At 45.8% G+C, this 24525-nt stretch overlaps 1 protein-coding gene across 1 annotated transcript in view; it reads left to right on the top strand.

The window, feature by feature from the left end:
* Window positions 1–13059, top strand: part of GPATCH1 (G-patch domain containing 1) — a 37147-nt gene extending 24088 nt beyond the window's left edge. Inside the window, exons 13-20 of the mRNA XM_088451095.1 lie at window positions 1084–1211; window positions 2138–2259; window positions 3581–3735; window positions 5510–5702; window positions 8055–8171; window positions 9605–9717; window positions 10073–10215; window positions 11517–13059. Coding sequence (XP_088307221.1) covers window positions 1084–1211; window positions 2138–2259; window positions 3581–3735; window positions 5510–5702; window positions 8055–8171; window positions 9605–9717; window positions 10073–10215; window positions 11517–11544 — 999 coding nt within the window. The 3' untranslated portion in view covers window positions 11545–13059. The remainder of the gene's footprint in view (window positions 1–1083; window positions 1212–2137; window positions 2260–3580; window positions 3736–5509; window positions 5703–8054; window positions 8172–9604; window positions 9718–10072; window positions 10216–11516) is intronic.
* Window positions 13060–24525: the final 11466 nt, after the last annotated feature.

Consider the following 24525-nt stretch of genomic DNA (forward strand, 5'->3'; position numbering starts at 1 on the left):
GATTTTGTTAATGATATAGGGGCCCATTTACAATTCATCCAATTTTTGACCCGAAAATTACTATTTCTTATTGCTGCTATTCGCGGTAAAAAGAAATGATCTGCCACCGGCCCGTGTTGTCACACACACCCAATAGGAGCCCAGTCCTGTGACATGTAAAAGTAAAGTGTTTTGAATTGGCGATCATTTTACTTTCAGTTGCCGACGGCAGCCGCACTACTTGGCATGTGCGGTCTTTTGAACGCGCATGTGCCACTGGTGAGTGCTGGGGAGAGCTCCTAAGGATCCCTCTCCCTGTGCGTTTTGCGATCTGTGTCCCTATATAGGCTACAATAGCTAATGCCATTTTCAGCTTGGTAAATTCGGCAAGAAATTGATTTGGCATAAATAATGATGTGTGATTATAAGAATCCATTTGCTATTTTTTGTCATTCGAAAAAAAAAGTGAAAGTTTTTTTTTTAGCGTTTTTCTGAAAAAAAGAAATCAGTTTAGGTCAGTCTGTTATTATAATAATATTTATAGTTATTATTTTTTGACCTGTAGGTGTCACTGTTTCTGTTGCCAATGAAAGACGGGTATATTTACTAAGCAGCGCCCGACCCTTTGTTGGCAGCTCTGGCGCGGGATTAGAAAATATAATATTATATTCAAAACCAGAGCTGTTTTACATTGACCATTATTATCCTTTTTTAAATTCCACGGCCGACAAGCAAAGCCTCCGATTAGTAAATATACCCCTTAGCTCGTGATTGAAACTTTTATCCCAACTTTCTAGTCCAAACACCCATGGTACAACAGGACCGCTGGGAGAGTGCTGTAAGCCCCCCAGTTATAGTGAGATGGAGTTACTCTATAAACGAAAATACTAACTAAGCAATTTTTGGTCATTTTGAATAAATGTAAGTATTCAGTATTTTATTATAAACCCTATTTATATAGGTAATTGTACATCATCCTGTAGTGATCATTCTCAGAACCCCCGGCTGGCAGCGGTGAATGGCCGCATTGTTCCGGTGACTCCTTTGATGTTTGCTATCACAGCACACTGTTCCCTCTTGTGTATTTTGTCTCCCCGTACACAGGGTGATGTGGATGACAAGGCTGCAGCAGTCAAAATGAAAATGTTTGGAAAACTGACAAGAGATAAATTTGAATGGCATCCGGACAAACTGCTGTGTAAACGGTTTAACATCCCCGATCCTTATCCCGGGTAAGCTGCTACAGAATGGTAATTCACAGGGGACTTGGCAGGCCCAGGCACGTTACCTCATCCGATCAGTAGAGGGCACGATGCCGGTACATGAGCTGAATAATAGCTGCTCATGTATGAAGTTTCAGACTCCAGAGCCGGGTTCAGGTTTTCCCTCACATACGTGTTGTTGTCTCGGGTGTGAAGCAGTATGTGTGTCACCATGTATGTAGATACTGTATATATCTTCTGAATAGGACAATGATGCTTATGGGAGATGATAATTGTGTAGATATAGATCTTCTTAATAGGACAGTTCATCCTTATGCTGATTTGTACGCATCTTTTCAACCGCACCACCCCTATCCGTACTCTTGTTTTCATAGCCATCATCATTGTCAGGGCACACCGCTCTATCGCTGAAGTAAGAGATGCTTCTGGTAATAGGCTTATTTATGTGTATGCTATGCACTACAGTTTGCCTGCATATAAATGCCCAATTACCACCCAGTTACGCCCCTTCAGCCACAAGTAGAGATGTGAATGAGTTGCGTACAAGTGTTGCATATAGATTAATCAGCACAGTCTCCTGGTGAGTCCTATTTGCATCGCATTGCGAATAAGACACATTTTCGGCAAAAAAAAGATGCCCAACGCTAAAAAAGTTGCACAGGACCTGACTGCTCACTGCGCCAGGCATCTTGGGCTGCGTGACATATTGAGGCTAGATGTATGAGGACACACCTGTATGTGTTTTTTTTGTTTTCTTTTTTTTTAAATGTGCGTCTTTTTGCTATGTGTGTTTGAAGCGAAAACTGTGGTCGATTAACCCCACTATGTCAAACATATCACTGAAAATGTCATTAATATGTTTTTGTAAGTAGCCACTGTAGCTCTTCTTCTTTTTTTTTTTTTACTATTTTATAATGACAAGTTTTGAATTCTAGGTCATCTATAATCGGGCTTCCAAAAGTGAAACGGGACAAGTTTTCTGTGTTCAACTTCCTGACTGTTCCTGAGACGCAAAAACCTACAATCACGGAACCACCAAGACAGTCCTCTGACAACAGTAAGTGTCTGTCTTCTATTGTGGCAGTGGTATGACTCGGGTGGGAGGCGACTCAGGCTGATATAACTGCAAATACGTCCCAGTGCATCGGTGTGAATATTACCACCTCCCTTCTTTCCCCAGAGCACCGTGCTCAGTTTGAGCCTGATTCTAAGTTGCGCTCAGGTCCGATTGCAGCCACATCTAGCCGTGCATGTGCTGTAGCGAACGTACTCTTTGCCTATCTCCTGGCATTTCGGAGTCGGACGGATCTCGGCCGTTCCTCTCAGTATGTGAAATGGGTGTTAACTGGACTGCAACGATGCGGACATATGCAAAAGAACCGTCTGGTGGGAGTGATATGGGTGCGTATCCAGAATTCCCTCCTATGCTGAGGAGTGCGTTTGCCGAGAGGGGCGGCTGTCTCAGACGGATCTCTTGCACTCAGCAATGGACTTGGGTGTAAGTGCCGATACTAATGATGACGATTGCGGACAGAAAATTAGTAGGGCGGCGCGAGTGTACGCATTAAGACGTTCATACAGCCACATTAGTTTGGGTCAAATCTGGTCGCGGCGGCTGTCAGGACTGGTGAACGCTTGGCGAGTGCCTCAGAATTGGGCACTTTGTCTCCTCCCGTCATTTTTCTGCATACTAGGTGCACTGGTGGTAAATCGGAAACATCAGGAGTAACGGCCATCTTGCCGAAGTCTCGCTGTGAATGGGATTTCTTTAGCTCCTCACTGGCTATCACAGTTGTCTTTGCCCTGCATAAGAAAAGGCAGCATGTTCTTTGCAGATCACTGGGAATGGGATTGAAATACCGGCGGCCCAACAGCCGCCGGGTCAAATCCCGACAGTGACAGACCGACAGATCGAGATCCCGACGGGCGTTTGTAAGTACCCTAACCCTCCCTTATCAGTGCCTAACCCTAACCTCCCCTCCTAGAGCCTTACCCCAACCTCCCCCCCCCCCCTCCCCTCAGGGGTGCCTAACCCTAGCCACCCCCACCCCCCCCCCCTGGTGCCTAACCCTAACCTTCCCCGGGGTCTCCCCCAGTGGTCCCTAATCCTAACCCTCCCTCCATCCCCCCCGCTAAGTGTTATACTTACCCGGCAGAGGACGATCGGGATGGCGGGGGTCGGTCTTCCGGAGGTATTTCGACGCCTATCTTAAGTCCCTTGTCAGGCAGGTCTTGTTGGGATTTAGTCCGGCGACATTGCGTCTGTCGGTCTATTAACTACATCCCGATCACTGTATTTCCTAGTCGGCCTGGAAACTGTGTCTGCAGCTTGTGTGACAGAATTGCCGTCGTTTATTTTGTGCTCTCAAATATTTCAGAGCCTAAGAAATCTTCCCGGTGGGACGTTCCTGCCGCGGAGGAGAAGGACTCGCTCAGTCAGTTCCTGAGCCAGGCCCGCAGCAACGTAAAGGAGGAACCGGACCCGACAGACAAGGAATCGCAGCCTCATGGAAGCGCTGCTGTCCCAGCCCAGGTACTTCTCAATGTACTGTGTGTGAGGTCTTTGGTTACTGTTTCTGGGATCGCTGCTGCAATGTGAACAGTGACTGATGTTATGAGGCTACGTGTCAGTACTGTAATAGGCTATTTTACGTTTTGTGTAGAAACTTATTGTGTCACATGAAATGGGTGTTAACTGGACGGTTAACTGAATAGCTCCCTATTACCAGCAGTTTCCAGGGCTGTAGAGAGCTGAATCCACTGCAGACCAGCACACAGCAGCATGGGGACACGCAGGCTGTTGACGATGACGGGTAACAAAAGGAGGGGGGCGGACACAGGCCCCTCATTCAAGCATACCCCCCAATAGCACTCATGGCAGTTTTCCCGCAACACAGATGTCTTATAAGACCCTCGGAATCATTTGGTCAGGCCCTCTGAGCTTTTTTCTGCTAGCCTCATCTGGCAACCTGCTAGCCTAGAATGGCACCCTGCAGCCAGAATCTATGCAGCAGTGCCGCCTGGGGCATCTTTTGGATGCTTCAGAGGTCACACTGCTGCCCTTACAGCTCCCCGCGATTGTGGCCCCGCCCCTTTGTGACATCACACGGAGGGGTAATGGCTTGCACCGGGCCCGTGAATAAAGTTATATATATCAAAATGGCCCTCGGCAGAAAAAAGGTTCCCCACCCCTGGTCGAAAGACTACTAGAATAATACAGCTAAAAGCACGATTTCTATCTGTCTCTGTGGTTGATCTGCCCTCTAGTGGTACAGTAGAGGAACTGTAAATGGAACTGAGTGGAAAGTGATTGAGCAATACACATCTGGTGCTCACTGGTGGCTCTTTGGATGGTCTTAGTTAAGCTGGAAGAGATCATGAAGTATTATGAAGTATTACGTTTCTCAGAAATGACTTAGAATTGTGTTTTCTAAAGAATTTCATCCAATCCTAATAACCTGCAAAACTTTCATCCACCCAATTTTATGTCATTTTATATTATGTTTCATCAAAGAAGAAGGTTAATGTGGATTGGAGTGATTATTGGATAAAGCTGGTTTGAAGGCCTTTTAGTTACCAGATTTATTTCAAAGTGCTCATTAGTAACATTTGCAGGCAGAGTGGCAGAGCGGAGGGTACTAGCTGAAGGGGCAGGGCAGAGTCTACCAGCAGAACATGCATGGTGGGGGGTACCAGCAGAAGGGGCAGGACGGGAGGGTACCAGCAGAAGGGGCAGGACGGGATAGTACCAGCAGTAGGGGCAGGACGGAAGGGTACCAGCAGAAGGGGCAGGTTGGAGGGTACAAGCAGAGCGGGAGGGTACCGGAAAAAAGGTCAGGGCGCAGGGTACCAACAGAAAGTGTGGGGCGGAAGCTACCAGCAGTAGGGGCAGGGCGGGAAGGTACCAACAGGAGGAGAGCGCCTAGGGTTCCAGCAGAAGAAAAAGGGCAGTACCAGCAGAAGGGGAGGGTCCAGGGTACCAGCAGAAGGGGAGGGTCCAGGGTACCAGCAGAAGCTGTAGGACAGAAGGTACCAGCAGAAGCTGTAGGACAGAAGGTACCTGCAGAAGCAGCAGGTGGAGAGTAATGGTTTTGTGCTACTTATAGCGATGAAGCCTCAGGACAGTCCGGGTGAGGGACTGATGTGTAACATGATTAGACCAAATACAAGACTTTCTGGCCAATTGCAGACTGCAGGGCTGGTACAGTCTAAGAAAACGATTCCATAACTCTTATTTTACTTCTATGTTATTTTTTATGTTTCACACTTGAGAGAGAGTTTTATAGCTCTAAGTGACTTATTTTTAGGTTCCCACAGAGCTGGAGGCAGAGGAGGAAGAAAAGAGGCCCCCGATAGACTTATTTAAAGCGATATTTGCAGATTCATCTGATGAGAAATCCTCCTCGTCAGAAGAGGAAAGCGATGAGGACGATCGTCCTGCTCCGGAGACAGCCGCTGTACCCAGCAAGCAGGAGGCGGCTGCCTCATCCGCTGTACAAGGTGACTGGGGCTGTGTGTGGTACAGAGACTTCTCGCAGCACCTCACTGATGAAAGCATAATAAAAGCTTGTTATACAATAACTATACATATAATTATGCACATAAACATTTGCCTTGTTGACAGGTCAGATCCACTTTATGGAGACTGGTAAAATGTCACATTACTGTCTGGGTGATTGGATGGAAAGCATTGTCATTGACTCATATACCAAAGCACCTTTACACAGATCTCTCTTTAATTGTCTCACATGTATGAGTTTATACAGGGGTTGCTCAGTCCCCGTGTTACATGCCTTGTTAAACCTGCAGCTTACATAAAGGTTTCCTGCATTGTTATATTGTTCCTTGTATCTCAGTTACTCGTAGCTTTATGTTTATGTTGTTCTGTCACTGTTATGGCGCCTCCTGTACTCTGGATGTAGTTATGAGACCGGCGGCCTCATGGCCGTCTGTCTCGATCCCGACAATGTAATCCCGGCAAGGGATTTATCATAGGTGTCGAAATACCGACGCGTATGTTAATCCTGATGCTGGACTGATCATCCTCTGTCGGGGACCGATCGTCCTCTGTTGGGGGTAAGTATAAACTTAGCCGGGTATGGGGGGGTTAGGTTTAGGCACCCCCAGGGGGGACTTAGGGTTAGGCACCCCCCCCCCGGGAAGGTTAGGTTTAGGCACTGGGGGGGAGGTTAGAGTGCGGGGAGGGGGGTTAAGGTTAGGCGCTAAAGGGGGGAGGTTAGGGTTAGGCACTCCCCCGGGGAAGGTTAGGTAGGTTAGGTTTAGGCACTGGGGGGGAGGTTAGAGTGCAGGGAGGGGGGTTAAGGTTAGGCGCTAAAGCGGGGAGGTTAGGCACTCCCCCGGGGAAGGTTAGGTTTAGGCACTGGGGGGGAGGTTAGAGTGCGGGGAGGGGGGTTAAGGTTAGGCGCTCAAGGGGGGAGGTTAGGGTTAGGCACTCCCCCGGGGAAGGTTAGGTTTAGGCACTAGGGGGGGGTTAAGGTTAGGCACTAATGGGGGGAGGTTAGGGTTAGGCACCCCTAATGGAGGGTTAGGGGGGGGTAGAGGGGAGGGTTAGCTTTACTTGCCTCCACTGTCGAGATCTGGAACCATCGGGCTGCCGGCGTCGGGATTTTAACGTCTGGCGGTCATACATACTGATTCCCTGTACTCACCCTGTAGATATGCTTATTTATAATGAGCAAATCTAAGTTATGTTACTTAACGGTTCTTCCATTTACCAGCAATCTCTGTACCTTAGTATGTAGGTCCTACTGCTATGCCCCTAATAGTGATCCCTATTTCTGTACTCCGTACTTACCAGCTCTCCCGGAATCTCCAGGAGAGTAACGACCTTTGGGGGCTTTCCCGGACTCCTGAGAAAATGGGGCAGCCTTCTGCATGCTGGCGGTTTTATGGCGTAATTCTCATTCAGTCGCATCATTGTGGCCTACGCTGTACAATGCCGTGAATCTCTGCTTTGACACCCTTGGTTAGTTTTAGTTGTTATTGTATTTCAGTATAGTTAGTTCTCTTAGGGCCTGATTCAGCTTGGAATGCTATTGCGATCGCAGCTGCGATTACGCATGCAGTTCAACTGCGATATTATGCTAAATCATTGCGATCGCTATGCCGCCGCAGCACTACACAAGGACGCCCACTTTACCTTACACACATCCGTAATGTTTAGCAAGACTGCATCGGTAACCTGGAGAACCATCGCAGCCTCACGCACACTTGCACAAGCTTGGACCTTACTCAAAAATTGCTAACAACCACGCACGCTATGTGTCCTCAAGCTGCATAGGGCATCGCTGTGGGTAATTTATGCACGCCTATGCAACTGCGTTCAAATGCACTGGCACGCCTGCGTTTCCCCGACCACCCCCCGTCACAACCCACAAACGGCACTTTCTATCAATCGCTCTGCGATGGGTCTGCGTAGTCGCTGCGATCGCAGTGGCCAGTTTGCGCCCTGCGATGCATACGCCAGTGCAGAACGCAACAATCGGCAGATTGCGTGCATATTTGCAGTTGCGTTCCTAGCTGAATCAGGCCAGTAGACCGCTCCTCAAAGTTATAAAATGGCAATCAAAAATGCATTTTGTGTGTGTTCCACTGAAGTATTTGCATTATGTCTACCCCCTGACATTGGGCTTTTTACAGGCACAAGTATTCTTCATCTGGGAGATCCCTCCTGTTTTGCTAGTTGAGGGAATAGGTCTAGGATTATACACTGGGTGAAAATACCTTTGACTTGATCCGTCTGTTCTGACTGATATCTGAATCGTACATACAGAGGAGATCAGGAGGTCATTATTCTTCTAAAAAGCCAGGTGCATGGTTTTCTATTCCCAGAAACTGCGCCATTGATAAATCCTCATGTTCCTCCTGTCGTGCCCACGGTGAAGGAGAACCTAGAAGAGATGGACTCTGAAGAATTCGGTCCTAAGCTGCCGCCAGCACTTCCCGCTGGTAAGTGCCGTGTCCGGTTACACTCCAAGTGGACAAGTCCCGGAATCTATCAGTTTTTATTATAGATATATATATATATATATTTAATTATTGCACCATCTGTTGTTTCCGATTTGTGCGCTACAGAAGCTCTGCAACACATGTAAATGTCTCAGTAATTGGTGATGGGCAGTGGGAAGTAGCTAGAGATTAGCGGTCGGGAGTCTACATACAGATCGTCTATTTCAGGTTTAATGGACTAATTGGAGCCATTCATACTGCATACAGTACCCCCTAACAGTCCCGAATTCAGGGCTTTGTCTCTCCGTCGCAGTCGGGACTGCATTATCCCGATTTCCTTGGCAGTTGAGAACTATGGGGTCAATCCTATTAATTTATTAATTGCGAGTTGTGATTTTCACTTCGAATTCGCATATCGAATTCATTTTGCAGTCCAATTAGCAACACGCACTGAATCAGTCAGACTGAATTCGCAACTTTCCACACGCACCTCCCTGAGGGTGAGAGATAGAGAGGAAAATCTTTATTTTAAGCTTAAAATGTTAGGACACTATGCTGAACCCCTTGGACACCCCCCTAGTGACTAATTAGGCATTTGGAAGTTTTCAATTAGCTTAATTAGTTAAAAAATTACATGTCATTTTTGGGAGTTAAGAAAAAAAAAATTACCCCAAAATCAACTTTTTCATTAGTTTAGGCACCCCAAATTTAATTACAATAATTTTTTTAGTTGAAAAGTACCCCGAAATCACCCTTTTTCCTGCTTTTTTTTTTTTCCTTTTCGTTTAATTCATTTGAGATTAAACGAAAATAGTTTGTTTTTTATCATTTTCTTACATTAAAAAAAAAAAGCACAAATCAGCCATTTGACACCATTTAAAAACCTAACGTAACTTCCTAATGGCCACAAACAGCCTTCTATACAGTCCTGCTAATGAAATTATCCATTTTGGGGGGTCCAGGATGGTCTCCCCACATTTTCATGCATTTCTCGCAAATCTCATTTGGCAGTCAATTTGCACCCCTCTGCTGCGAGTAGTGTGAATAGGCATTTTTAATTCAATTGGAGAATTCTCGGGCGCTTCGCTGCGAAGTGTGCAAGTTTCAAGAAACATACTCGCCATTCGCAACTAATTGGATTGAGCCCTATATCCCATAGGTATGACTTGCCACTAGTGCTTCCGTCAGTAACTAGGTGATTAGAAGAGACAGGGAAAGAATGAGCAGTCCAGTGATGAGGACCCGCCCCTCATCACATGACCACGCCCCCTGTCCCCATCCTGGACGCCGCTATGTTGGGAGTTAGGGACTGAACTATATTGAGTTTTTTAAAGTAACTTTTATACTGGGTTGACTTAGGACATAAGTTACTGACAAAAGCTTCTCTGTTGGTTATATGCGAAATTCATCATTTTCCCTCTGTTTTATCGCAGGTGACTCTCGGATGTCGGGTAGTTTTCCCTCAGGGAGTCTTGATGAGCCCACTAAGAAACAGAAGCATAAGAAACATAAAGAAAAACACAGACTAAAACATAAGAAGGAAAAGGTGAGACCCCGGGGAAGGAAAACCCTTAAGATAGATCTGTAAGGGCGTTTCATTTAAATAGCCACTTTAAAATAATTTAGAAATGTAGCATGGACCCTGCTAATGTACATTTTTATAACGCCACCTTAATGTGCAAAGTGCATGAATATTTACTAACCATCCAGCGCTCATCCCATTTACATGTCATGTGACATTTCTTCGGCGAATGGCATCGCAGCGACTGAGGCGTCTGCTATTGGAGGGGGCGGGATGCTGAAAATAAGCAGTTACGAAAGAAGTGAATAAACATATGGTGACCCCCAAGCCTTCTATATCATTCTGTATTACTGTGCTTTGATTTGTTTGTCTAATACAGAAGAAAAAACACAAGAAGCAAAAACACAAAAATAAACACAAAAGTAAGAAAACGGATGGCAACAGCACAGAGTCTGATAGCAGTGCAAGTCACAGCGACACGGAGCAGACTGCGGAGATCACGCCGAGGGAGCTCTTGAAGAGGTTGGTGGTGATAGGCAGGGAAGCCTTCTAGCTGTCTTTGTTTTTAATACTTTAATTAAAAAATATGAAAAGGAATAATCAACATTCCAGTTTTGTTTAGTGGAAGCAGCTATTTTGTGAGCTGTTCTATTATTCAATCTACAATAACATAAACACTCAGTCATGTTAAACCAGTGAGCGCTCAATCAATAGGTAAGGGGGGAAAAAAAAAAATATATATTTTTTGAAATTATCGATTTATAAAGAGTTCATTACCTGGACACTAGTTCTAATATATTGGAACTGAACCTATAGCGATTATTTTAACCTTTTTGAATTGTCAATTTTACGTTTCAATCCCCTTATGATTAAATTATTATTTTTTTTTAGAGAACATTTTTTTATATATATATATATATATATATATATATATATAATAATTTATTTTTATTTTTTTTAGAAGCTTTTTATTTTTTATTTTTTTTATAATTAAAAAATAATTTTTTTTTTACCATTTTTTTTTTTTTTTTTTACCTTTAACCCACACTCCCACCTCTTACCCTTTTGTGACCCAGTCCCCTTTCCCTTGTCTAGCATCCACTGTACATGAAATAAGATGCAAGCTTTTATATATAATTTACACCATCTGCTTTTTATGATTGTGGTTTTAACATTATCAGATTTATAACATAATCCTAATTTATTGTAAATTTAGAGAGGTTAGTGGCGACCTCACCAGAAAGCTGCTCCTGTTTTTCTTCACTAGTCTGACAATTTACTATGAACTAAATACAGCAATGGAACTAATGACCCTGATATATTGACCTCGACTTATTGGTACAGACAATAAAATGTCTGACTTCACTGTGTGTAGGTGGCAGGTGTGCCCTAAATATATAACCTATTAGGGCTGGATTCAATTAGCTTTGGCAATTAACCATGGGCTAATGCAGAGGGTATGGCTTTTCAGATGTAGCCTGCGATAAGCCCATAGGCTGCACTTAACGTCTGTGGGAGACTCAAACAGATATCCGCAGTAAGTGCCCTTATCGAAGATGCCGTAAAAGTGTTCACCTATAGCTCCGCGCGCTTATCCTGGAATCTATGGGTTAACCGTGGATTTACAGCGCAAGGAAAATGGCTTATAATTGAACAGTTCTGGGCAAGTGTGAGGCTACTAGCACTTTTCCTTGTGTGGTAATTTTCGTAGCTAATGGAATCCGAGTCCGACCCTTAGTGTAGTTCAAAATACAATACTACCAGATTTATTATGGGTTATTCCTCGAAAAACCTGATTAACATAGGATATCATTTCTTTACAGGTTGAAAAATCTCCCAATTCCTCACTGACCGCGATGCGTCAGCCAGTTTATCTGCCAAGCAACGTACCCCACGCGTTTTACTTCTCCATACGGCAAGCTTTGCTGTAAATATATTTATGTACAACATGATTAAGTGCTGTAAATTTGTATATTGTAAGGAAATGCATTTTATTAAAGAAAATTATGCTGTGTAATACCTGGGGGGAGTGACTGGTTTCTATAGGCAGGACACAATGTTCCCAGCTGGGTGATTGTACATTGGTCTGTGAATGGCACCGCAGGTTCGGCAGGGATATTGCTCTAATGGAAAGAAAAAAAGCTTTTAGATTTTATAGATGAAATGAATTCAAAGAATCATCTACATTATATTATGTTTCCATTTAGTTTAAGCAAGAACAAGTTGGTTTGTTATTTAAGGATCATTGAAAAACTGCTCATGTTCCGCCATAGTATAATCGTATGGCGCCTGTCATCTAATAAGTGCTCAATTGCTCCATTCTTTGTGTCCCAACTACAAGACATAAATCCGATTATCCAAACTCCTACCCTTACCGCTGCCCCTCTCTTATTTAATATTGAATTAGGAATTCCATAGAAGGTTATTTTGTTTCTGTTTGGTTAAATAAAATAAAATAACAAAATAATAATAATAATTTTATCATCTAAATTAGCCGCTGTACCATCTTGGGCGTTCATACTTCCGCATTCTCTACAAGGCCAGCCAGGATATCTTACTGTTTACTGCTTTGCAAATGTTGTTTCAACCAAGTAAACTATTGTAGCACTGCAGAATTGCTGATACATTGTGAATGTTACTTATCTGTTCTATAACATGAATGTAATGGTGCCCACACACATAGCGATGTGTTCCCGATCAGCCGATGTACACTATTTCCCCCTGAAGTCTCCCCGGAATCGGCCAGATCAGGTAAAATATCGCTACATGTGTGGGCACCTTAAAGCCCCCCCCCCCCCCCCAATCCCCCTTCCTGCCCCACCTCAGCCCAATCTCCCGTCATGCGGCAGAGAACGGGGCATCGCGTTTAGAGTTTGAATGTCCGTTGAATGCTTTACCATTGTTGGTAGGAAACCATGGATGGTTTACACCATCGAGGGCAATCACTATGGCTGCTCTGACTGAGCGGGAGGCGGGACACAGTGGATGGGGGGGCCAATCAAGTAATGAGTTACTAACGGTCGATGGCCATCCCAAGTTTAGAGGGAGAAGCAGCAGGTCAGACCAGGTGGAGCCATGGACCTTCTGAAAACCAAAACCCTTCCTCCTCCTCCGCTGTAGGTCACGCCAATCTGCATTTCATGGTTCTGCTGATTTAGACGAATACATTTCACAGAACTCACTATTTGCATTGAAAATTGCTTGGTTCTCCTACAGCCCGCTATGCGTTTTATACGCAGGCACCTGTATATTTTCACCAATCTAAAACCTGTTAAAAATATTATTGGATGAAACTGAAAGAGCTACGCCTTTATAGTTAAAGGGCAATGTCACATTTTATAATATCTGTAATAAATCTTATATTTGTCCAGGAAATGTTTGTTGTTGTCTTATTGTGAAATTTTGGAATTTACAGAAGCTCCTCAGAAACGGTTCTTGTAGAGGAAGGGCTTTCTGCGGGCAGTGACTGTGGTAGAGAACTGTGACTCCCATCAGCCATTCCATGCATCCAGTAGGAGGAGCACTAAACAATTTGTCTATTCCCTGTGACATCATCATCAAGCTGCCTATCGCCTGTATTGATCATCTAGTGATTCAGTGCCACCTGCTAGGCATGGCCATTGCTGGGTTAACCATCAAAGGTCTCCTTTGATGGTGTCATTGGTACTTAACATCAATGACATGAAACCATTGAGGAACATCCTTGCTGTGGGACACTGAAGGTAGCAGGCCAATCGGGAAAGGGAGCAGGCTAAATGGTGCAATGAGGGTAACTTCTGTACTCCGCCCCCCCTGAGGCAGGGGGAAAAAAAACGCTGCCTCTGCCATCAAAGGCACAACAATCAACCTTTGATGGTTACCATGTGTCAATGGCCATCCCTACTAACATACCTGCACAGACCTAACGTTGGTAAAGAAGACAATAGAAATTGAAGTGTAAAGTGAGAGTAGACTTGCCACAATGAACTCTAGCTGCAAATAACTTACAGGTACATTTTACTGACTGGAAGGGGCGGGTAAGCGTATTCTCCATGGTGCAGGCCAAGCTGACAATTGCACTTTAGTGTCTATCATTACATGTTCATTGAACATAGGTAAAATCCCATATATTTTTATTTATAAGTTTTCTTTAATAATTATTAATTTCCAAAGCCCAGAGATATTAGAATAACCGTTATATTAAAAATAGACACTTAAATGTACAAATCTTTGCACATTTCAAACAGTGGGCTACTATGCAGCACCTGTCACCCAGACTTACTCCTTACATATGTCCTGAGAGTATTTACTATGCGACTGTTTACAAAATTCTACACTTTTTGGCATGTTTAAGCCCCAAATTTAAAGCGCCAATGATTGTAATAGCAAAACACGCTGTGTATACCTGACACACATATGGGTGTAAATATATTATTTTTCTGGGTATATTTTTTTTTAGTACATACGTACACTAATATCCGCTCAGATTATAGGTGTCCTATCCCGTATTGCGTCATTATGAAAGAGTCCTGTCTACTCTCAGTAGTTGTGATAACTAGGCTACGGATGACGGGAGACGCATGACCTCTACCCTGGCTGTTGGAATGGGAACGTTTCTAGTCAGGGAATGTTAATGTGTTACATACCAGTGGTACGGGTGCTATAGGGGTAGCGTGGATTGCTCCCATCACATACTGAAACAGCGAATTTATGACTTTGCTCTTTTATCCACATAAGCGAGTCCTCATCCAAATTAGTAAACTGACTGATGCGTGGTGGGAATACATGTACTACTAGACTATAAGCAGGCTGGGGCGTTACTGATATCACAGCCACTGTGGTATGAAATGATCCAGCTTTAGTACCCTACACTTCCTTGAATGCAACACCCCTCCAGGCGTCTTTTGATAGGGATGTAGTCAAAATTTGGCATCACAATGTCGCCAGTTATCATGTTGACATGTAAAATGCTGACATTCTACCCATACCGGGAGGGGAGGGTTTAGGGTTAAACTACGGGAGGAGGGTTAGGCTACGGGAGGGAAGGGTCTAGCATTAGGCTACGGGAGGGTTAGGATTAGGCTACGAGAGTGGAGGGTTAATGCTCGGCACTATGGGCAGTGTTAGTCGATGGGAGGGGAAATGAGGATAAGGCACTAGGGAATGTTATTCTATGGGAGAGGATGGATAGGGTTGGTCTGCGGCAGTGGAGGTTAGGGTTAGGCACTATGGGGAGGTTAGGGTTAGGCTGCGGTAGTGGAGGTTAGGGTTAGGCACTAGGGGGAGGTTAGGATTAGGCTGCGGCAGTGGAGGTTAGGGTTAGGCTGCGGTAGTGGAGGTTAGGGTTAAGCACTAGGGGGAGGTTAGGGTTAGGCTGCGGTAGTGGAGGTTAGGGTTAGGCACTAGGGGGAGGTTAGGATTAGGCTGCAGTAGTGGAGGTTAGGGTTAGGCTGCGGTAGTGGAGGTTAGGGTTAAGCACTAGGGGGAGGTTAGGATTAGGCTGCGGTAGTGGAGGTTAGGGTTAGGCACTAGGGGGAGGTTAGGGTTAGGCTGCGGTAGTGGAGGTTAGGGTTAGGCACTAGGGGGAGGTTAGGATTAGGCTGCGGTAGTGGAGGTTAGGGTTAGGCTGCGGTAGTGGAGGTTAGGGTTAGGCACTAGGGGGAGGTTAGGGTTAGGCTGCGGTAGTGGAGGTTAGGGTTAGGCTGCGGTAGTGGAGGTTAGGGTTAGGCACTAGGGGGAGGTTAGGATTAGGCTGCGGTAGTGGAGGTTAGGGTTAGGCACTAGGGGGAGGTTAGGGTTAGGCTGCGGTAGTGGAGGTTAGGGTTAGGCACTAGGGGGAGGTTAGGATTAGGCTGCGGTAGTGGAGGTTAGGGTTAGGCTGCGGTAGTGGAGGTTAGGGTTAGGCACTAGGGGGAGGTTAGGATTAGGCTGCGGCAGTGGAGGTTAGGGTTAGGCTGCGGTAGTGGAGGTTAGGGTTAGGCTGCGGTAGTGGAGGTTAGGGTTAGGCACTAGGGGGAGGTTAGGATTAGGCTGCAGTAGTGGAGGTTAGGGTTAGGCTGCGGTAGTGGAGGTTAGGATTAGGCTGCGGTAGTGGAGGTTAGGGTTAAGCACTAGGGGGAGGTTAGGGTTAGGCTGCGGTAGTGGAGGTTAGGGTTAGGCACTAGGGGGAGGTTAGGGTTAGGCTGCGGTAGTGGAGGTTAGGGTTAGGCTGCGGTAGTGGAGGTTAGGGTTAGGCTGCGGTAGTGGAGGTTAGGGTTAGGCTGCGGTAGTGGAGGTTAGGGTTAAGCACTAGGGGGAGGTTAGGGTTAGGCTGCGGTAGTGGAGGTTAGGGTTAGGCTGCGGTAGTGGAGGTTAGGGTTAGGCACTAGGGGGAGGTTAGGATTAGGCTGCAGTAGTGGAGGTTAGGGTTAGGCTACGGTAGTGGAGGTTAGGGTTAGGCACTAGGGGGAGGTTAGGATTAGGCTGCGGTAGTGGAGGTTAGGGTTAGGCACTAGGGGGAGGTTAGGATTAGGCTGCGGTAGTGGAGGTTAGGGTTAGGCACTAGGGGGAGGTTAGTCTGCGGCAGTGGAGGTTAGGGTTAGGCTGCGGTAGTGGAGGTTAGGGTTAGGCACTAGGGGGAGGTTAGGGTTAGGCTGCGGTAGTGGAGGTTAGGGTTAGGCACTAGGGGGAGGTTTAGGGTTATCCATACATACTGCCGGAAGTAACAGGAGCCACCAGAAGTCATACACCGCTGGACCCTCTATACCAGGTAAGTCACCACTAGGCCACCATGGACTTTTTGTCGACACTAGTCATGTCGACATTTCATCAGTGCGTGAATGTTGACAATTATACCACACCCCTTTAAACAGGACAGCAGGAGACTGTACAGTGGTCAACGGCAACAAATTCCTAAAGGTGCGTCTCCACTTGCCAATATAGATGAGCGATTGAACGATTACGACATCGTAATCGTTCAATCGCTCATTAATCGTGCACTATAATGTCGGAAATGACCAGCGATGTGCTCTCCCGCTGGTCGTTCCCGACTTCAATCATCGCCTGAACGTGACGGTCAACTTGCCGATAACGACAGATTGGCCATGTTCAGGGATGAGGGAGGGTGCCTGCACTGAGCAACATATCGTTCAGTGTAGGCACCTACAGGATGAGGAATGACTGTACTAATACAATATTCCACTATCGGTAAGTGGATACGCCCCTTAAGTTGAGTTATTATTTGTAAGATTATGAAGTGGAGGACACATATACATACAGGGCTATGGCCGAGCGAGTACGAAGACCATTGTCAGTGCGCAAAACGCATGATATCATTTTATACATGCTCACAAAAGTGTGTGTGAACGCAATTGCGCTCATGCCCATTTCCAGCCTTTTGCCACTTACATTGGCGATTGGAGGAGTTCTGCTGGAAGCCAAGTATAGTATGGGCATGTTCATTCATCTGTGCCCACATGCAGACCCGGCACAAAATGAAAATGTGTCAGAAAAGATGGCTCATTTGTATATGATGAGGATGAATGTGCCGGATCTAGCAAACCACTTATGATTGGCCGCTTAAGTACACCCTACAAACACAGATACTTCCTTCAACACCCAGGCGCAGAGTAAGCTTTTTGTGAGCGTGTGTCAGAGATTTTATTTTTGGGCATTATTTATGGGTATCCAAGATTGGGGTGTGCTTCTGCTATACTCAAGAGAGTTTAGTAGTTAAAATTGTGCTAAATAGGAAATACATTTGATGCACTTCAAGGGAAGTGGTTTAATCCCCTTGCTGGCTTCCCGACCGCCGCCCGCCCGAAGGTAAGTAGCAGGGTGAGGGTTAGGTACTATGGGAATGGTTAGGCACTAAGGGGGGAAGGTTAGGGAGGGGGAGGGTCAGGATACCTACCGACAGGTGTCGGCATCCTAACCTTATCGAGATGCCGGCATCGGGATTCTGACTGCCGGGATCCCGTACAAACCCAACTAGGCATATGGGCAAAAAATATACTAATATAAATATACTAATATTTTGTGCAGATCACACACTGCTTCAGCCCCACACAACTATAACAGCCCTGGGGGTCCAATATATAACAATATATTAAATTTAACTGGAATCTGATCAGTGGAAATGGCAATTAAGGCCTTTAGCCTATTACTTTATGATGTTAAGGGCAGAGAGCGTTATGTTTTGAGGACTCATCTCATCATCTGGTGGAGTCTGATATGTTCCACAGAGATGGGTACGGGATCCCGGCGATCAGGATACCAACGCTGATATCCTGACCAGGTTACAATGCCGACGCCCAGAGGTAAGTCTAACCTAACCCCTACCCCTAACTCTTCCTCCCTGGTGCCTAAACCTAACAACCCCCCCATATGTGCCTAAATCTAACCCTCCCCCCTTGGTCCCTAACCCACCCTCTAGTCCGTGCCTAACCCCCCCCCCCTAGTACTTACCGTAGGGGTGCCGAAACTGTTATTCTGATAAGTATCGGGATTCCAGCGTCGGCATTGTGAACACCAGAATTACAGAATTATGACCGCATCCCATTCCACAAACCTCATTTAGGTCGGCATGTACTAAAGGAAAAATGCGGTAACAACCCTGTTTCGGGGTTTTTACCGCATTTCCACATGTACTAAGCCCTGGCCACCCTTTTTTCAGCACGGAGGGTAACGCCAGAAAAACCCTATAGAAGCCTATGGACTTCTTACTGCACCCTGCTCCCGGCAGGTGATGCCGCCCACGCCGTCACCCAGCGCTGACCCCCCCTCACATGCACTCCATTGTTGCCGGCCTGCGCTCCTCCTGGGTTATCCGCCTCCTCCTCCTAATCTTCCGGGTGCAAGGAGGAGGAGGAGGAGCCCGGTGCTTCCTGCACATGTGACCAGCAGGAAGTTCCCGGGGCTCGGAGGGGCGGGTCCCACGGAGACCCCCGTCACCCGGTGTCGGCTATTTCGCAAAGGGCAGCTCTTCTAGCAAGAGCTGTCCTTTGCGATACTAATCACATATGTTAGTACATATGCGATTAGTAAGGTTGTGGTGCCTGGCGGAATGGTCACCGCAACCTTAGCGCCAAAGGCTAAGGCGGGATGTACTATTAGAGCTGTAGGCATTTTTGCTCACTGTATTTGATCCTTGAACACAAATAACATATTTCCCAGGGTAAAGGGATGTTGGTTTAGCAGATATCTGGTTAATGATTATTTATAAAGAATGTGGATCATGTACAGTTACCTTCCAAATTATTCTAATTATTAAACGGGTCGGCCAAAACAAAATAGGCTCAATTATGCAGCAAATGATTTAACACCCTGATTCTGAGCAAAGGGGTTATAGCTGCAGTCGGCTGCGGAAGTCTGTTTTACTACTTTATGCTAATGCAAGTATTCATTCAACTAATGCAGGGGTATGTGCGTGGGAAAGCGAAAACTAGTGCCACCCATTGAACCGCCATCATTAGTGTCGGCATTTGCACCAGACCCATGCTAGAAGAGATCCGTCAGAAATATGATTCCCTTCCCCGTGCGCACCAATCGGAATCACACAAAGTTTTTGATACACTCCCAGGACACGCCCACAGGTCAGGTTGGTTCCGTGCGCTGGCCCAGTTCGTGCCCGGAAACGCCCTATCTCACGGAAAAACAGATCCGGCCAAGTTCCGTCCGCCTCAGAATAGGGCGTACATGCACGAATATGCGTAAAGCGCACATGATCTGTATGATAGAACTCACCGTTGAAATACGTGCAGGGAGATCCATGTGACTCAGAACTCACCCCACTATTGGTAACATTTTAAATAGTATGCAGGCATTATGCCTCCCTTCACCAGGTCGACATTAAAAATGTCAACATCGATGAAGTCGACACAGTTATACATCAGTACGATGTGTGGTTCAGCCGATCAGAGGCCCGGTGGAACGATATAGTGGTTGGCCGTACATACTGCATATAGCCTTCTTTTCTCTACTTACCTGCATGGCGTTGTCAGCGACGTCTTCCCATCTGATGTGCAGTACAGCCAACTCAGGATACTTAATAAATAAACAAGCAGCCGGCTGTTTAAAGCATCATCGTTTCAATATATTTTTCATATTTTCATTAGGATGATCCTGATGAAAATATGAAAAATATATTGAAACGTTGATGCTTTAAACAGCCGGCTGCTTGTTTATTTAGCATCTTGAGTGCCGCATATAATAGAAATAAATATATCTATTTCTGTTTCTAATAAAGGTCTCCCCCGGCCCACCCTCCCTGCTCCTTGCTCTGTCTGGCCAGCCCCTTCTCTGTCCGCTGCCACCCGTGTATTCGGTAACACCAACTATTAGCTAATTACCCATTTTCTGGTTTAGTCCTCCGCCTAGGCTAGTCTGTCTTATTTCCCTAGCAGTTGGGGCGTACGCTCTGGCTCCTACACATTTTGGACCTGTCATTTGTTGAGTTGCTATCTATAAAGGCCACCATATAGCTACATCTCTTCTGTGGCTCACCAGCCATATCGCTCAATGTTCTTTAAGACCTCAAGCTCCCCCCCCCTCCCTGTGTCTTTCCAGCCTCATGCTTACCTGTGTCTCTCCAGCCTCATACCACTCAGTGTGTAGACTCCTGAAGTTCCTCATCTGGCATCAAGTCAAAGAAAAGCATTTTCACACTACAGCTCTTAAGTGGATAAAAGAGGATCAGTCCCTAAATTAGTGCCAAGATAATGGGTGGCGTTATCCACTAGAAACCTTCGATATAAAGTACCGAGCATTACATTTTCCTCATGGTTTTTCAGTCCATTTAAGGTTCTTCAGAATATTAACACTGTGGCCTTCATGTTCGATTGAGCAGTTTACTAGAGTATATATCTAAAGCATTTCAGTTCTCCCTGCTCAAAATCAACTGGTTCTCTTCCACTAAATCTCCAACATGAAGGAAATGAGGTCAAGCAGATATTGATCTCCCATATTTCCAGAGATGGCTCACCCTGAGGAACATCACTGGGTCAAGGTCACAGATATCCACTCTCCACGTCTTAAGAAATTTCATAAAGAACATGCTGATGAGCCTTTCATTCACATTTTAAGGATAACCATGCTTAAGCACAGGTGGCTTAATTAGTACATCAGTCAATTTGAGTTAACCATCTGGACTCACACATGGTTATCATTAAAACCTGGACTGTAATGGTGGAGTTTGGGAACCTCTGGTCTAGGGCCATTTTCTATTACCTGACAGTGAGGTCCACTGTGAACATTGCCTGCTCCTCCAACTGTTGTATATGGACTGCAGGACCTGGCCAATTTATAGGGCAGAGGTTGCACCTTGAACCTTGAATTTACAGATTGCAGTGATGATATATTAACTTATTGTAGACACAGAACACACAAAATACCAGATTGTTTTGCTGTATAAATCCAGACTGAGTCTTTCTCAGTCAAAGACACCTGCACACATCTAACGCCAACAGGTAAGATTCCACAACAACAAGGCAGGTATGACATGAGAGATGGTAGCGGCTGACAGAACAGTGGCATCCTCTGCTTGTGTGTTCAGTGTAAGCCAGGGTTCCTCGCCCTTTGTATTATCCTAGGGCCTGATTCAGCAACTGCGATTGCGGCTGCAATTACGCACGCAGTCCCACTGCAATGATAGACTAATCCACTGAGATCACTTTGCCATCGCAGCACAACATACGGACGCCCACCTTACCTTACACACATCCTTAATACTTTGCAAGACTGTGAACCATCGGTAACATGGCGTACCATCGCAGCCTCACGCACACTTGCACAAGCTCTGACCTTACTCAGGAATTGCTAACCTCATCGCACGCAGTGAAAGCCCAAGCTGCGTATAACATCGCAATGGCTAAGTTATGCACGCCCCCCTGAAATGGCTTTCAATCGCACTGGCACGTCTGCGTTTCCCCAACCACCCCCTCGTCACCTCCCCCAAACTGCACTTCCGGTCAATCACTCTGTGATGGGTCTACGTAGTCACTGCGATCGCAGTCCCGGTCGCAGTGACTGGTTCGTGCACTGCGATGCAAACGCATGCGCAGAACGCAACAAACAGCCGATTGTGTACGTAATCGCAGTTGCAATCCTTGCTACAGATGAGTCCACATACATCTAGCCTCCTGGCACATTAAACAGCCCTTCTAGTCACGCCATGCCCTAATGTGACTCGAGAGTGTTTTTATGCGTCTTTTTACCTTCAAATGCATCTTATTCGCACAGTGATATAGTGTATAACTAGCACAAGCAGCTTCTGCTGATTAAAATGACATGCAGCATGCCTATATTCTGTGTGTGAGTGCAGTTGTATCTGCATGCGAAATACTACGTTATACTGTTACAGCCACTGACACTGTAATGTAGCATTTGGCATGCAGATACAACCGCAGTCACACACAGAACATAGGCATGCCGCATATCATTTAATCAGCAGAAGCTGCCTGTGCGTCCTATTCACGTTGTGTGAATAAGCCACATTTGAAAGTATGCATGAATAGACGCTCAGCACTACCGAGTCACACTGAGCTCCCGCATTATGTGTGGCGCGACTTGTAGCGCACGGAGGATAGATGTATGTGGGGCACATCTGTAAATCAGGCCCCTAGTGACGTCAGCTGTAAGGAGGTGCAGACCTTCTCCAAATCAGTGAGTCAAATGGGACAAGAGATAGAGGGTCTTATTCACATTTGGATGCATATGGAGTAGCAGAATGCATCCAATTTAAAAAATATTTTTTTTTGGGGGGGGGGACATTTTCGCAACCTATTCAGAGTGGGTCGCATTCGCAGTTCCTGTAGCTGTGGCTCCCTCCCCTTCACGTACCTGGGTCTGATATGGTTGAAGTAGGACTGGAGGCGTGGCTTCAGTGTGACAACTTAAGATGCTCAAAATTGCAATAAACAGTGGAAACACATTCCAGTTACTGGCTGGATAGAGCAGCTGAGATGTACCCAAGTGGATTGGAGCATGTGAAATGTGAATTGAAGCAGGTGCAAATAAGGAAGCAATTTTTTTCTTTTTTGTAATGCCAACTCTTAAAACTACACGTGAGGGTTTCCTCTTCCCCAATTGAGTATGAAGCAGCCTTTATTTGGGTAAAACACGTGTAAGCTGCAGGGTAAAGTGACTTTAAAAATACTGTTGTAGTGTTTAGTGTAGTTTTAGTGATTTTGAATATATGGGTGTGTTTTCAACGAGTGTGACCAATCAGATGCAGTCATTATCATCATCATTGTGCTACTGTACCTACGCCAGGGTTATAGCACAGACAACAGACAACAGACCCCTCCAGGCAAAAACGGTTGTGACTTTTTGCCTGCCATTGTATAGTCACAATTTGTGACTTAAGGCCCTTACTATACCATGTCTGCTCACCCTCTTCCTGCATCTGCAGGGTCCAGCCCCCTAGTTGTGTGCAGTGGTATCGCTGCTGTATAGCCGAAAAAAGATACGCATGCACGCTTTCGAATAATACAAAATATGTCAAAAAAGCCGCAAATCACGTTTGTGTCTCTCTCTCACTCTGAATAAGACCCAAAGTGAGTTCTTGTTTTCTATCACAGAATTCTTGAGAGAACGAGACATTCTATGTACAGTAATACAGTTAGTTTGAGATGTTTCATCCATATATATATTCCATAACAAAAAACCTTACAGTTTCACATGTCCCATTAAGGCTGCTTAGACATGATCTGAAAATTCATAAAACCTATTGAATTTCTGCCACTCAAACTCCAAAAAGCAATGAAATTACGATCATTAAGGCTGACGCCTTAATGGACGTGTTCCTTTCATAATACAGATATGGTATGCCATGACACCATATGGTTAACTGCAGATTCAGCACTCTCACAGAGTGAGATTGCTGTCACTCACAAAATGATGGCGCTGCTAAATCACAGAATTGTGTGCTCATTGGAGTACACACATGCAGTCTATGCGGTGATGCAGAGCAGTGGTGCAGTGCAAAGGGGGCATCAGCGGGCGACAGAGGGCTCACTGGTAGTGCGCATGCATCTGAGAAAATAGAACCAATTAGTCACAGATGCACGAACGCAGCAGTGAGATCCTTCTACGCATGGGTAGCTGGAGAGAAGACCAGCTGAAGCAAGAAGATGCCGCAGAAGCCCTGGATGGGCGGCGGCCATGCAAAAGAGTTTAAACGCTGCCGCCCCCCAGGTGGAGGTGCGGCATAATAAAATATTTTTTTAAAAATTTCTTTTTTTTAATTTTAATATTTCTTTTACAGGGGTACTATAGGTACCAGCAGGTCCTTAATGCCCCGCCTGCTTGTACTTGTGGTTCTCCAAGTGCCAGTATGCAGGGATGCCTGCTGGGACCTGTAGTACTACTGCAAAAGACAATATATTTTCATATCCACCACACAACACAATCAACCCGGCACCCACCGTTCCAGGGGTGCCAGGGATAGCCCCGGGCTATCAGCATGGGCCTGGGGTGCCCTGGAGAGGGGGACCCCTTTATTGGCCTGGACTGACTAGTGGTCAGGGGTGATGCTTCGGTTGGGGGGCCCAGTGAAAGGGCTCCCCTGGCTGTGGCATCACCCCCCCGCTAGAAAGGGTCCGGTGCTGGTTCTGGTAAATACAGGGAGACGCCTACGTCATTTGTCCCTTGTATTTAGCACAACCAGTACTGGGTCTCTAAAGCCCAGTGCTGGTTGTTGTCTTCGGGGAGGGGGCCACGCCATATTTTTTTTTTTTTTAATTAAACAGAAGCACAGATGCTTCTGTGTTTGTTTATTTAAACACAGATGCAGGCATCACAGATCTTCCAGATCCAAGCCTGCATCTGTGTGCTGATACCTTCCCCGGGTCCTGACACCCGCACTGCCACTAACGT

This window comes from Taudactylus pleione, unplaced genomic scaffold (assembly GCF_031769625.1).
Source record: "Taudactylus pleione unplaced genomic scaffold, aTauple2 ptg000537l, whole genome shotgun sequence".
In the NCBI taxonomy this organism is placed as follows: domain Eukaryota; kingdom Metazoa; phylum Chordata; class Amphibia; order Anura; family Myobatrachidae; genus Taudactylus; species Taudactylus pleione.